At 42.6% G+C, this 13911-nt stretch overlaps 1 protein-coding gene across 1 annotated transcript in view; it reads right to left on the reverse strand.

Annotated features, from left to right (window-relative positions):
* The window catches only part of obscnb (obscurin, cytoskeletal calmodulin and titin-interacting RhoGEF b), a 691209-nt gene that overhangs the window by 185517 nt on the left and 491781 nt on the right, over positions 1–13911 (reverse strand). The window contains exons 58-60 of the mRNA XM_078536828.1: positions 13326–13598; positions 5767–6033; positions 435–701 (exon numbers count right to left, since the gene is read on the reverse strand). Coding sequence (XP_078392954.1) covers positions 435–701; positions 5767–6033; positions 13326–13598 — 807 coding nt within the window. The remainder of the gene's footprint in view (positions 1–434; positions 702–5766; positions 6034–13325; positions 13599–13911) is intronic.

A 13911-nucleotide genomic window follows, 5' to 3' on the forward strand; every position in this document is an offset into this window, starting at 1 on the left:
TATTATTATTACTATTATTATAATATAATCAATTGAGTATATAGATCAAACCCCATTAGCCATTCCAATTAGCAAAGCTTTATTCCCTAATTTGTTTTATTAACCAATAAAAGAATATTTATACTACATAATCTGTGCCTGGAATAAACAAGAATGCCTATAAATTAAATACTAATGCAATGATATTGCCTACTCTCATTGGCACTTAAAAACATTGAGACAGACAATCTTGTTATATCTGAAACAATTTTCAGGCATTCTTCAATATTCCTTCAGCTGCCTTTATTTAAATAAAGAACATCTTTTCCACGGGAAAGCTTATTGACTGTTGTAGATATTTGAGCGGGGCCTAAGCTGTTCCACTGCTCAAATTCATCATCCAAAAAACTTTTCCATGGGAAAAAACTTTGCAGTAAAAATAGTTGAATTATCACCTCTAACAGTTAAGGAGGCTGTTGTTTGTAGATTTCCAGAATAACAACTATATTTGCCAGCATCTCCTCGTTTCACATTGTGGATTAACAACTCAGCAAAGGCACCAATTCGCTTCATTTCATACTTGTCGCTTGGTTGAAGCACTGCAAGTCTCTTTCTCCATTCCACAGGAGCATCAGGCTTAGAAAATTCACAGCGCAGTGTGACTGTGTGACCTTCTTCAGCTTCCTCATTCTTAAGCTCTTGTTTGAAATAGGCAGGTAAAGCTGAGATTTATATAAATATAAAAATGTAAGATTTTTAAGAATGAATAAGATTAAGGATGAATATTATAATCATTAAGACTCAAAAGTACCCTTGTTATAATTAAATCAAACCTGGAAAGCTTCAACTACTCAACTATTTTTTTTTGCACTCATCGACAGCACCAGAACAGTTTCCACATGCACAATAACACCAAATCTAACCCTAAATTTCCACTTCGCCCAAAGCTCTTCCTACCTTTTCTGAGTGACCATCTTGTATAGGTCAAAATTCCTTCAAGTTAACAACGGCAAAAAACTTTACTTTATGGCTTCTGCAATGGAAAAGGTGCCTTTACCCATATTCTAAATATTGTGACTGACCTTTCAGGCCAAATCAAGTAGTGTGCAACTTTGGTACTGTACAATTCCAAGCTGAGCTTTTTGTCCACATGTCAAGACCTTGGGCAGAATTTTCTGCCTGCCGGGCCCAACCCAATCTCCGGCGGGGAGAAGCGGACCCCGCCGCCATTTTACGTGGGTGGGCCAATTAAGGCCCGTCCAGCGTGACGTCCAGCGGGAAGCGCTTCCTGTGCAGGCAGGGGGTGGGGTGGATTCACCAAACTCTTTCGCGCATGCGCACGAAAGAGCGCACACCTCCCTGAGGCTAAGTGCTGCCTCAGGGAGATCGCTTACACTTTTAAAAAGATTAAAAAGAGAGAAAAAAAAACTCCCTAACATGTCCCCACGTGAGATGGGACATGTTCGTAAATTACAGTAAAACTTTATTAAACATTTTAGAACCCTGCATGAAACCTCATTCCGCCGGTGGATGAGGTTTCATGTTTTTTCTATTTGCCGCCAGGGCTCCTGGCCTGTCCTCCAACCTTAAGGTTGGACGGGCAGGTCCTTTAATTGTTTAAATGATCCTGTCAATGGCCTCAATTGGCTATTGACAGGTCGGCGGGCGCACAGCTGATTTTGCTGTGCCCCCACCTTCCTCAAAATTTAAATGGGGCAGGATGACGTTGGGGGTTCCGCCCAACGTCATCCAGCGTCATTTTACGCGTCGGCGAGCAGGCCCCACCCTCTGCTCACCGACGGCAAAATTCTGCCCCTTGTCTAGAGGATGAAGGAGACTCTTAAAATGGAGTGCTATGTTTTACTGTCTCGACCATGCTGGAATCTCACTGGTCATCAACTTAATTGCTCACTGCAACTGGGTCATTGAGGCACCCACCAGAGAAAGGTAGGAGCCTCATGAATTAATGCAAAATTGGAGTCATGGGACATTTTTGTGAGGTCAGGATGAATAGAACTCTGGCAGCCCTGGACTGCCTCCCTCCCAAAATACCCTGCTGAACCCATCACTTTATGACTTACCTGCTTACCAGTGAGCCAAGTTCTACCAGTTGCCTGTGCACCAACAAACTGGTTTCAAGACTCTTGTCCTCATCTTCAGATCTCTCCAAACTACCTGAATTACTGTTTTTTTACCATAAGTACCTGCCTACACCCTCTGAATCTAATTCCTTCTTGTTGTCTAAATGCACTGTTTCACCACTGAAAAGATGATGGGTAGAATTTAATCTGGCCCATGGGAATGGGTAGCAAGGTGGAGCACATAGAATCGGAGTGGATGATGGGGGTAGAGTGCCCTTTGTCTTCCCATTGCATCCAATTCACTCAAGGGCAGGGAAGGTTAAGACCAAGTGAGGTTCTCAAGTGTCCAGTTAAGGGCTTCTTCCCACAACCATTGGCAGAATGCAGGGGGCCCTTCACTATGTGCAGGGACTGCTAGCAGTCTTCCTGTGGACTGGAGGGGTGGGGTGAGGTCCTCCTGATCAGGCACCCTTGTGGACCAGAGGGGGCACCTCCATACCCTGTGGAAACACACCCCCCTGTCCTCACCAAGGACACCCCCTCTCCCACCTGGCCATTCACTGGGGCCTGCCTGACTGGCCCAGGTTAACCCGATTGCTCTCACCTCCATTCCAGGGCCTGCTCCATCTTGCTGTTCCTGGCAGGGTGCAGTCCCTGCAATGGCCATGGCTGTCGGTGGTGCTGTTGGGACTGAAGAGCTGCCAGCCCTCTGTTTGGCCAGCAGCTCTTGGAGAGGGGATGTCCATCCTTAAAGGAGCGATTCAAAGACCAGGCAATTAATTGCCTGATGGGAACAGAATCGTGTTGGGGCTCCTGGAAATGGCCGAGTCTTTCGGCCTGTCGCCAGGAACACCACTGGTGCCATTAAATTCAACCCAATATTTCAGTCATCATGTTCCTACTCTCTGTAAATCGCCAAACCTTGCTACCTTATCTCTGCTTTGCTACCTCTCCCTCTCTACCTTCCAACTCCTCATACCTGGCATCAATCACTGCCAACGTTTTTCCCCTGCGACTATCGACAAAGTGGAGTGGGCAACGATAAATTGCAGTCAGTTGGGTCTTTAACAAGCTCAGCTTGTAAACTGGTTTCTTTCAAAATGGTAAGCAGGCTTCTGATTTCAGCACCTGCTCACCTTCTCTATTATCAAAGGCTGGCAAGATGACATCAGACTACTGACCCCACGTCACCACACCATGTTTTATGTAAATGCCGGGGAGCGGCCTGTCCAACTTGAGGCCATAAAATCCAGTCCATCGTTCCTTTCATTTCCATAATTTCATATAACAGATACCACCTCTTGTCTTTGATGGCTTCACTATTAGAATTGATTTATTAGTTGATATTCTCTGATCATGCTTTGATTTCTTCTCTCTCTCATTTTTATTACTTTTCTTATTCGGTTTCCAGCTTTCTGCTTTTTAAGCACTTTGCAAAATATTCCTTATGAGAAGTACTATCTAAAACCAGAGGGAGAATTTAGCCCTTGTTGGGCGGACACAGCGGGGGTGGGAGGCGGCGGTCGGCTTCGATCGAGGCCGGAAGGCGATTTCACGCTGGCGGGCCAATTAAGACCCGCTCAGCATGAAAAGCGAGCGGCAGCAGTCCACACTGCCTGTGCAGGTGGGGGGAGGAGGGCGAGTGGGGTGAGCGCGAACTTCGCGCATGCACGTGAGTGGGCGCTTGAGAATCTCCCTGAAGCAGAGTTGCCTCAGCGAGACGAAGAGTTTTCCAAAAAGAATAAAGGTTATAAAATATGTCCCCTCATGTGGCTGTCGCATGAGTAGGGCCATGTTATAAGTGAAATTTGAAAAGTTTTATTCTATTTTTATTTGATGTTGGAAACCTCATCCCGCCCGTGGATGAAGTTTCCAAAAAAATGCAATGGCCGCTTGGCTTTTCACCTGCCTGCCAACTGTAAGGTTGGATGGCAAGTGAACAATTTAACTTAATTGTTACTTTAATGGCCTTAACAGGCCTTTTAATTGTTGGCGGGTGCACTGCTGATTCCCGCGCGTGCCCACCTACCAAGCTACTGTGCATTGACGTCGGGGTGCTCACCCGACATCGATCGCGCGTCATTTCATGCTCGAGCGGGTCGGGCGCATGCCTGCCCACCGAGTTGAAAATTCTGCCCCAGGTCTTTCTCTCTTGACTAGATGAATATTTCTGGACTTTCCTCTTTGGGGTTAGTAATAATTTCTTCATAGTTTTATAAAAAACTCAGCTGTGGTTCTTAATGTTTCAAGTGTGAAATTAGTAATAATTTTTATGCATTCTGAAAAACAATGTTGAGATGAGAGTGCCTTTGAGTTAAGACAAACATTTATATTCTCCAGCACAGTCATATCCTTCTTTAGTTCTCCCAAGTATTAATGAAGAAGCAAGAAGCAGGAGAAGTAACAATTGTTGGTAATAAAATCTCCTGCGTTTTTAAAAAAACTTTAGGCATTCATATTCATGTTTACATGGGGCTGCACTATCGAAAAGGTTCTCAGTGTCCTTGCTAATAGTTAACCATCAACAACATCACTAAAATAGATAATCTGGACATTTATCTCATTGTTTATGGGACTTTGCAGTTCACAAATTGGCTATGTTACATATAGCTAAAACAACAAATTGCATTTATATGGTATCTTTAATGCAGAAAAACACGCAAAGGTGCTTCAGAAAGGCATGACCAGCTAAAAAATGGTCACCAAGCCAAAGAAGAGATATCATAGAGTGGACCAAAGCTTGATCAAAGTAATGGATTTAAGAAGGGACATAAAGGAGGAGAGGGGGGTTGGTAGTTTGACAGTTTAGAGATGAAATTCCAGAGCATGGGGCCTAGGTACTTGAAGGTGTGGCCGCCAATGGAGGTGAATCAGGCCATGTGCAAGATAGCAGCTATAAATTGAAGCTTAAGAAGGGATTTAACTCCACGACCAGGATTTTATGGCCCCTCTTGCCCGGTGGGATATTATGGTCCCGCCGAACTGAATGGAGATTTAAATGACTTGCTGCATCCACCAGCGGGGGGGAGACAAGCCGTGGCAGGGCTGTAAAATCTTGGCCCACATCTTCTGATCTAATGTTATTAAGTGAGCCAGTCAATATTTTGCTATAGAAACCTGTGGTTACTGAAGAGGGGACCAAAATAGAAGAACAGAAAAAAATAACATTTTTAAAATCTAAATATACCATATTTGTCAGATCATAAGACGCGCCAGGATTTTGAAAAGGGTATTTAGCAAATATTTGGCCTCAACCTTCAGACCATAAGATGGGGTCACTGTTTAAAAATAAGGGGTCGCTCATTTAAGACAGAGATGAGGAGAAGTATTTTCTCACAGAGGGTAGTGAGTCCTTGGAACTCTCTTCCTCAAAAGGCAGTGGAAGCAGAGTCTTTGAATATTTTTAAGACAGAGCTAGATAGATTATTAACAAGGGGGTGAAAGGTTATTGGGGGTAGGCAGGAATGGGGGGTTGAGATTACAATCAGATCAGCCATGATTTTATTGAATGGTGGAGCAGGTTCGAGGGGCCAAGTGGCTTACTCCTGCTCTTAATTCGTATGTTCGTATGTCCATATAAGATGCATGGCAATTTTAGGCAACCATTTCCAATAAAAAAGTGGTCCAACAAATAAGAAACTGAAATTATATCAACCAAATCTATTAATGGCATATGTAGCATAAGTATTAAAAAACGTTTGTAAACCTTTGACAGTCAGGATAGCTGTTGTTTGGTCATCACCAGAATCACAAGTATATTCGCCAGCATCCTCTTGCTTCAGATTGTGGATTAACAGTTCAAGAGCAGAGCCTTTTTGAAACAGTTCATACTTGTCACCATGACAAAGCTTTTCGGCTCCTCTCCTCCATGTGAATGGGGCACCAGCCTTAGTGAGTTCGCAGTGCAGCGTTAGCATACCACCTTCATCTCCCTCCTGGCTTTGCAGTTTCTTTATAAAGTATATAGGTGCAGCTATAGTTCATAAAGAATAACAGAACTTGAGAAAAATGCATAATTAATCAAACAAAAAATATACTACTTTAAACAATGGTCCAACTACAAATAATGGTCAATATTAGTGAAAAATACTATGTAAGCTATCAATATTTTTGTAAATCTAAATAATATAGACAATCAAAACATTAGATTTTACAACATAATCCACATATTGTATGAAGCTTGATCTCCTTCCCAAAGGTTAGGTTTAAACCTGATTTCCTGAAGTAATTTTTTTTTACTTTTGCTACTTTAACTTGCATCTACCAGTAATGCCAGTTTAAGGTATTTGAAAGGAGTCACTGAACTTAAAATACAATATCCTTTAAGATAATAAACCATTTATTTTTCCAAAGATAACCAGTTAAGGCACAAGGGAGTTTGGCAAGGTTGGATGGTATTTATTTTAATGCAAGGAATCTGACGAATAAGGCAAATGAGTTGAGGTCACAAATTAACACATGGAAGTATGATGTTGTTGCTGTCACAGAGACATGGTTGAGAGAGGGGCAGGATTGGCAGCTCAATATTCCAGGATATAGAGTCTTTAGGAGAGACAGGGAAGGAGGTAAAAGAGTAGGGGGTTTGGCAATATTGATCAAGGAATCAATTGCAGCAGTAAGGAGGGATGACATCTTAGAAAGCTCCTCAAATGAAGCCACATGGGTAGAACTTAAAAATAAAAAAGGAGCAATCACATTGCTGGGAATGTACTATAAGCCCCCAAACAGTCAGAGAGAAATAGAAGAGCAGGTATGTAAGCAAATTTCAGAGAAGCGTAAAAATAATAGGGTAGTAATAGTGGGGGATTTTAACTTCCCCAACATTAACTGGGTGAGTCAGAGTGTGATAGGTTTAGAGGGAGCAGAATTCTTAAAATGCATCCAGGAGAGCTTTTTAAGCTAGTACGTAGAAAGTCCTACAAGAGAGGGGGCAGTCCTGGACTTAATTTTAGGGAATGAAGCCGGCCAAGTGGTAGAGGTATCAGTGGAGGAACATTTTGCAGATAGTGATCATAGCTCCGTTAGATTCAAGGTTGTTATGGAAAAGGACAAGGATGGGACAGAAATCAGAGTTCTAAATTGGGGGAAGGCTGATTTTAGTAAGATCAGATATGATTTGGCCAGAGTGGACTGGGAGCAGCTACTTTTAGGTAAATCTGCATCGGAGCAGTGTGACTCATTCAAGAAGGAAAGAGGGAGAGTACAGGGTCAACATATTACAGTAAAGATAAAGGGTGGGACCAACAAATCCAGGGAACCCTGGATGTCGAGGGATATACATGATTGGATAAAGAGAAAAAAGGAGGCTTATGGCAGATACCGAGGGCTCAAAACAGCGGAAGCCCTAAAGGAGTACAGAACGTGTAGGGGGGAACTTAAAAAGGAAATTAGGAGAGCCAAAAGGGGGCATGAAAAAACATTGGCAGGTAAAATAAAGGAAAATCCAAAGTTATTTTACAAGTACATTAAGAGTAAGAGGATAACTGGGGAAAGAGTAGGGCCCATTAAGGACCATAGCGGTAATTTATGTGTGGAGCCGGATGACGTAGGTAAGGTTCTAAATTAATATTTTGTGTCGGTGTTCACAAGTGAGAGGGACGACGTGGGTATGGAAATCAGGCTGAAGAACTGTGATGTAATTAAAGAAATTGGCATAGAAAGGGAGGAGGTTCTGTGTGGTCTGGCAGGCTTAAAAGTAGATAAATCTCCAGGCCTGGATGAAATGTATCCCAGGCTGTTGAGTGAGGCAAGCGAGGAGAAAGCAGGGGGGCTGGCAATAATTTTCAATACCTCTCTGGCCACTGGAGAGTTGCCAGAGGACGGGAAGACAGCTAATGTGGTACCATTATTTAAGAAGGGAGGAAGGGATAAACCAGGGAACTACAAGCCAGTCAGTCTGAGTGCTGGGGAAACTATTGGAAGCAATTCTGAGGGACGGAATTAACCTAAACTTGGAGAGGCAGGGATTAATCAAGGACAGTCAGCATGGTTTTGTTAAGGGGAGGTCATGTCTGACCAATTTGATTGAATTTTTCAAAGAAGTGACCAGGTGTATAGATGAGGGCAATGCATTTGACATAGTCTACTTGGACTTCAGCAAGGCTTTTGATAAGGTCCCGCATGGGAGACTGATTATGAAGGTAAGAGCCCATGGGATCCAAGACAATTTGGCAAATTGGATCCAGAATTGGTTGAGTGGCAGGAAGCAGAGGGTGATGGTCGAGGGGTGTTTTTGTGACTGGATGCCTGTGTCCAATGGAGTTCCACAGGGATAGGTATTGGGTCCCTTGCTGTTTGTAGTATATATAAACGATTTAGACTTGAATATAGGAGGGTTGATCAGTAAGTTCACGGATGACACGAAAATTGTTGGGATGGTAAATGGTGAGGAGGATAGCCTTAGGTTACAGGAGGATATACATGGGCTGGTCAGATGGGCTGATCAGTGTCAAATGGAATTTAATCTGGATAAGTGTGAGGTGGTGCACTTGGGCAGGATAAACAAGGCATGGGAATACACGATGAATGTTAGGACCCTGGGAAGTACCGAGGATCAGAGGGACCTTGGTGTGCATGTCCACTGGTCCCTTAAGGTAGTGGGACAGGTAGATAAGGTGGTTAAGAAGACATATGGGATACTTGCCTTTATTAGCCGAGGCATAGAATATAAAAGCAGGGAGGTTACACTGGAACTGTATAAAATGCTGGTTAGGCCACAGCTAGAGTATTGTGTGCAGTTCTGGAATCTGCATAACAGGAAGGATGTGATTGCATTAGAGAGAGTGCAGAGGAGATTTACCAGGATGTTGCCTGGGCTGGAGAGTTTTAATTACAAGGAGAGATTGGATAGGCTGGGGTTATTTTCCCTGGAGCAGAGGAGATTGAGGGGGAACATGATTGAGGTGTATTAAATTATGAGAGGCATAGATAGGGTAGACAGGAAGGAACTTTTCCCCTTGGTGGAGGGTTCAATAACCAAGGGACATAGATTTAAGGCAATGGGCAGGAGGTTTAGAGGGGATGTGAAGAAGAATTTTTTCACCCAGAGGGTGGTAGGAATCTGGAATTCACTGCCTGAAAGGGTGATAGAGGCAGAAACCCTCATAACATTTAAGAAGTATTTGGATGTGCACTTGCGATATCATGGCGTACAAGGCTATGGTCCTAATGCTGGAAAATGGGGTTAGAATAGTTAGGTACTTGATTGACCAGCGCAGACCCGATGGGCTGAAGGGCCTTATTCTGTGCTGTAGACCTCTATGACTCTAGGGTTTCAACCAGCTTTTCGTCAGTCGGCGGATGTGTGGGGGAGTAATGTTTGCGAGGATAGAAAACAAGGGGAGAGTTCCAAATATGACGTGCATTGTTTCATTCAATTGAATGTCTACAAGATGGTTTTTGTGATGATCTTTTCCAAACAGGTGCACAGTACTCTGCTGTGGAGTAAGATAGAACAAGTGCTAAGGTCTGGAGCGTTGCCAAGGTGGACTCTGAGTCATCTGTTGTGAAGGAGTGTTTCAACAACTGTTCTGACCCAGGTTGGAAGCGCACTGGACAGCCTCAGGAGCAGGCCAGTGTGCCACACTGCAATGAAGGCAGCCTACCTTCAGGTTCTTTTGGAAGCCATTTTCAATGTAGATGTTGAGTGCCAGAGCTTGATCGAATGTGCTGTGCCACTTGCAGAAATCAGTTTCACAGAATCATAGAATTGTTACAGTGCAGAGGGAGGTGATTTGCCCCATTGTGTTTGCACCAGCTCTCCGAATGAGCAGCTCAACTAGTGCCATTCCCTCACCTTCCTTTTCAGACAACAGTCGAATTTCCTTTTTAATGCTTCATTGAACCTGCCTCCACCACACTCTCAGGCAGTGCGTTCCAAACCTTAACCACTGCTATGTGAAAAAGTTTTTCCTCATGTCACTTTTGCTTCTTTTATCAATTAATTTAAATCTGTGCCCTCTCGTTCTTGATCCTTTCATAAGTGGGAACTGATTCTCCCTATCTACTCTGTCGAGATCCCTCATGATTTTCAATAGCTCTATCAAATCTTCTCTCAACCTTCTTATCTCTAAGGAAAAACAGTCCTAACTTCTCCAATCTATTTTCGTAATCTATTTTCTTAACTGAAGTTCCTCATCCTGGGCCCATTCTCATGAATCTTTTCTACACCCCCTCTAATGCCTTCACATCCTCCCTAATGTGTGGTGCCTAGAACTGGACGCAGTACTCTAGCTGAGGCCGAACTAGTGACTCATACAAATTCTACATAACCTCCTTGCTCTTGTACTCTATGCCCCTATTAATAAGGCCCAGGATACTGTATGCTTTATTAACTGCCCTCTCAACCTATCCTGCCACCTTCGATGATTTATGCACATATACACCCAGGTCCTTCTGCTCCTGCCTCTCCATGTTCATCCTACCAAAACGAATCACTTCACATTTCTCTGCATTGAACTTCATCTACCACCTGTGTGCCCATTCCAACAACTTGTCTATGTCCCTTTGAAGTTCTACATTATCCTTCACACAATTCACAATGCTTCCAAGTTTTGTATCACCTGCAAACTTTGAAACTGTGTCCTGTACACCAAGGTCTAGGTCATTGATATATATCAGGAAAAGGGTCCCATAACTGACCCCTGGGAATTCCACGACCAACCTACCACCAGCACGAAAAACATCTATTAACTACTACTCTCTGTTTCTTATCGTTCAGCCAATTCTGTATTCATGTTGCTGCCGCCCCTTTTATTCCATGAGCTATGACTTTGCTTATGAGTCTGTTGTGTGGCATTGTATCAAATGCCTTTTGGAAGTCAGTGTGCACCACATCAACAGCATTACCCTCATCAGCTTTCTCTGTTACCTTTTCAAAAAACTCCAGCAAATCAACATAATTTTCCCTTAAGAAATCCATGCTGGCTTTCCTTAATTAACCCACATTTGTCCATGTGACTATTAATTTTGTCCCGAATTATTGTTTCTAGAAGATTCCCCTCCACAGAGTCAAACTGACAGGCCTGTAGTTGCTCGGCTTATCTTTACAACCTTTTTTGAACAAGGGTGTAACCTTTGTAATTTTTCAGTCCTCCAGTACCACCCCTAAGTCTAAGGAAGACAGAAAAATTATGCCCAGTGCCTCGGCAATTTCCATTCTCACTCCCACAGTATCCTTGGATACATCTCATCTAGTCCTGGTGTCTTATCAACTTTAAGTAGAGATAATCTCTCTATTACCTCCTCCATTTCAATTTTAAACCTATCTAGAGTCTGACTTATCTCATCTTTTACCATGGCCTGGGTAGCATCTTCCTTTGTAAAGACAGATACAAAGTATCCATTTAGTACCTCAATATGCCCTCTGCCTCCATGTGTAAATCCCCTTTTTGGTCCCTAATCTGCCCTACTCCTCCTTTTACCACCCTTTTACTTTCCATATGCCGATAGAAGACTTTGGGATTCCCTTCTATGTTAGCTGGCAGTCTCTTTTCAAACTCCTTCTTTGCTTCTCTACCTCTCCACTGCACCTTCTATATTCAGTTAGGTTTTCAATTGTATTTTATACCTGACACCTGTCCTAAGCACATTTTTTTCTTCTTTATCTTAATTCCTATCTCTTTTGTCATCCAGAGAGCTCTGCATTTGTTTGCCCTTTCGAGGAAATCTACCTTAACTGTGCCAAATGATCTCTTCTTTGAAGGTAGCCCATTGATCAGATACTGTTTTTCCTACCAATCTTTGACTCCAATTTAGTCGGTCCAGATCCATTCTTACCCCACTGAAGTTGGCTTTCCCCCGGTTAATTTTGCTTACTCTGGATTACTCCTGGATTCGGGTCTGTGGCCACAGAAACGACTATCTATCCCCCTAACTATCGAATCACAATTGCTCTTCCAGACTTCCTTGTACCTCCCTCTACAGCTGAGCCACCTGTGGTGCAATGGGCTTGGCTCTGGTTGCACTCCCCAGATGAACCATCACGCTCATCAGTATTCAGAGCTGAATACTGGCTGGAGAGTGGGATGTACTCTACCTGCCTGTTCCTTCTTGACTGCCTAGTGGTCACTCATTCCTTCTTTCCCTGCATTCTCTTAAGCTGCGGGGTGACTATATCTATAAATGTGCTATCCACACAACACTCAACCTCACTGATGTACCACAATGATGTCAGCTGTTGCTCAAGTTCCACAACATGGAGCTCAAGCTGCTGCAACTGATGATACTTCCTGCACAAATTATTATCCAGACTACGGGAAGCATCCTGGAGACCCCACATAGCACAGGTTGTGCACTCTGGAGGTTAGAGCAGCCCTGATATTAACTGATAGTCTTGTTATTGTGATTAATCCTTACTATTGGTAATAATCTCGCCAATGTTAATAAAGCTTTCCTAATACTAATAAAACTTACCACTATTAATAAACCTTAGCAATATTGATAAACACTACCAATACTTAGTATAACTTATTAATGGTAATAAACCATACTTAAGAATAAAAGATGAGTCAGCAGCTACTTACTTGTTACTAATAGTTAATATTATTAATGTTTTTTAAACTCCCAATTTCTTAGATTGAGTCCCCATGCAGCAATACCAGCCAATCACTTTGCGACTTCCCTGTAATGTCACTGTTCACATTTTATTTTAAACTCAGGAATTTTCTCTGCCTCTCTCCCAAAAGTAAGTGACGCAGGCCTCGCTCCTTGGGCTGTATATATCTGCTCCCAGCTGTGTATCCCCATAAGTCCGTGCCTCTCTGCCTTGCTCCCGAAGGTAAGTGCAAACTGAATTTAAGTTCTCAAACTGAATTTAAATTCTCAAACTTAAGTGGTTGGATTTGAGCTCTCGTTCTTTTAAATTATTAGTCCAGGCCTCTGGCTAACTAGTTCAGTAACATAACCACTATGCTACTATATCCCCACCAGCTTGGTTGACATTAAGGATGGTCTTTACTTCCAGAGATTTGTATTATTAGGGTAATTAGGGATGAGCGTAATTGCAAGCCCTCTCAGTGATGCCCACATCCCATGGATGAATACAAATGACAGCTGTAATGGAAATGTGGCATGATTTATATTCCAGAAGGGTGAAAAGCCTAAAAGACTTTTTTTGTCCAAACTCATCTTGTGACTATTTAATTCTCCCTATTTGCAATAATAATTATCCATTGACTATTTCAACATACTACTACTCTAACATAATCCAGTACAGAAAAAACAACACACAAGACTCCTGACACAACAAGCATGGATTATTTTTACCTTTAACTAGAAGATTTGCAGAGGAAGTGTGTTTTCCAACTTTAACGGTTACAGTAGCAGAGTCATCCTGAGTGACATTCTTTAATTTCAGAGTGTGAATCATTCCATGTTCAACAGATATTTCATTCATTTCATTAGATTGTAAAGGGATGTCTCCCAAGCACCACTGTACATCGGCAAAATTTTCAGGGTATACTCGGCACTCAAACACAGCGGTTTCATTAGCAAAGACCGTTACATCCTTTAGGCATTCAACAATTTTAACTTCCGATACTATATTAAAAAAATAAATAGTTTCACATTAGCTATCTGTGACAACCACCTTACAAATTATAATCAATGTACTTACGCAAATTCAGTGAAATGCACTATAGTTAGTTATTTATTGCTAGATTAGGCATTCAGACTGGAACTAATTTGGTGTCAGACGCTGAACTTGCAAAGTGCAATTACCCCGTGGCCATTCAATGTGATGCAGACAGCATGTCAACTTTGTGCCGTTTGCTCATTACCCTGAATGTAGCGGCTGGCAGTGCTAACAGCACAGTTGAGTTGCTGTATGCTTCAGCAGGAGACCCAAAATTGA

This window comes from Cetorhinus maximus, chromosome 3, assembly GCF_964194155.1.
Source record: "Cetorhinus maximus chromosome 3, sCetMax3.hap1.1, whole genome shotgun sequence".
Lineage (NCBI taxonomy): Eukaryota > Metazoa > Chordata > Chondrichthyes > Lamniformes > Cetorhinidae > Cetorhinus > Cetorhinus maximus.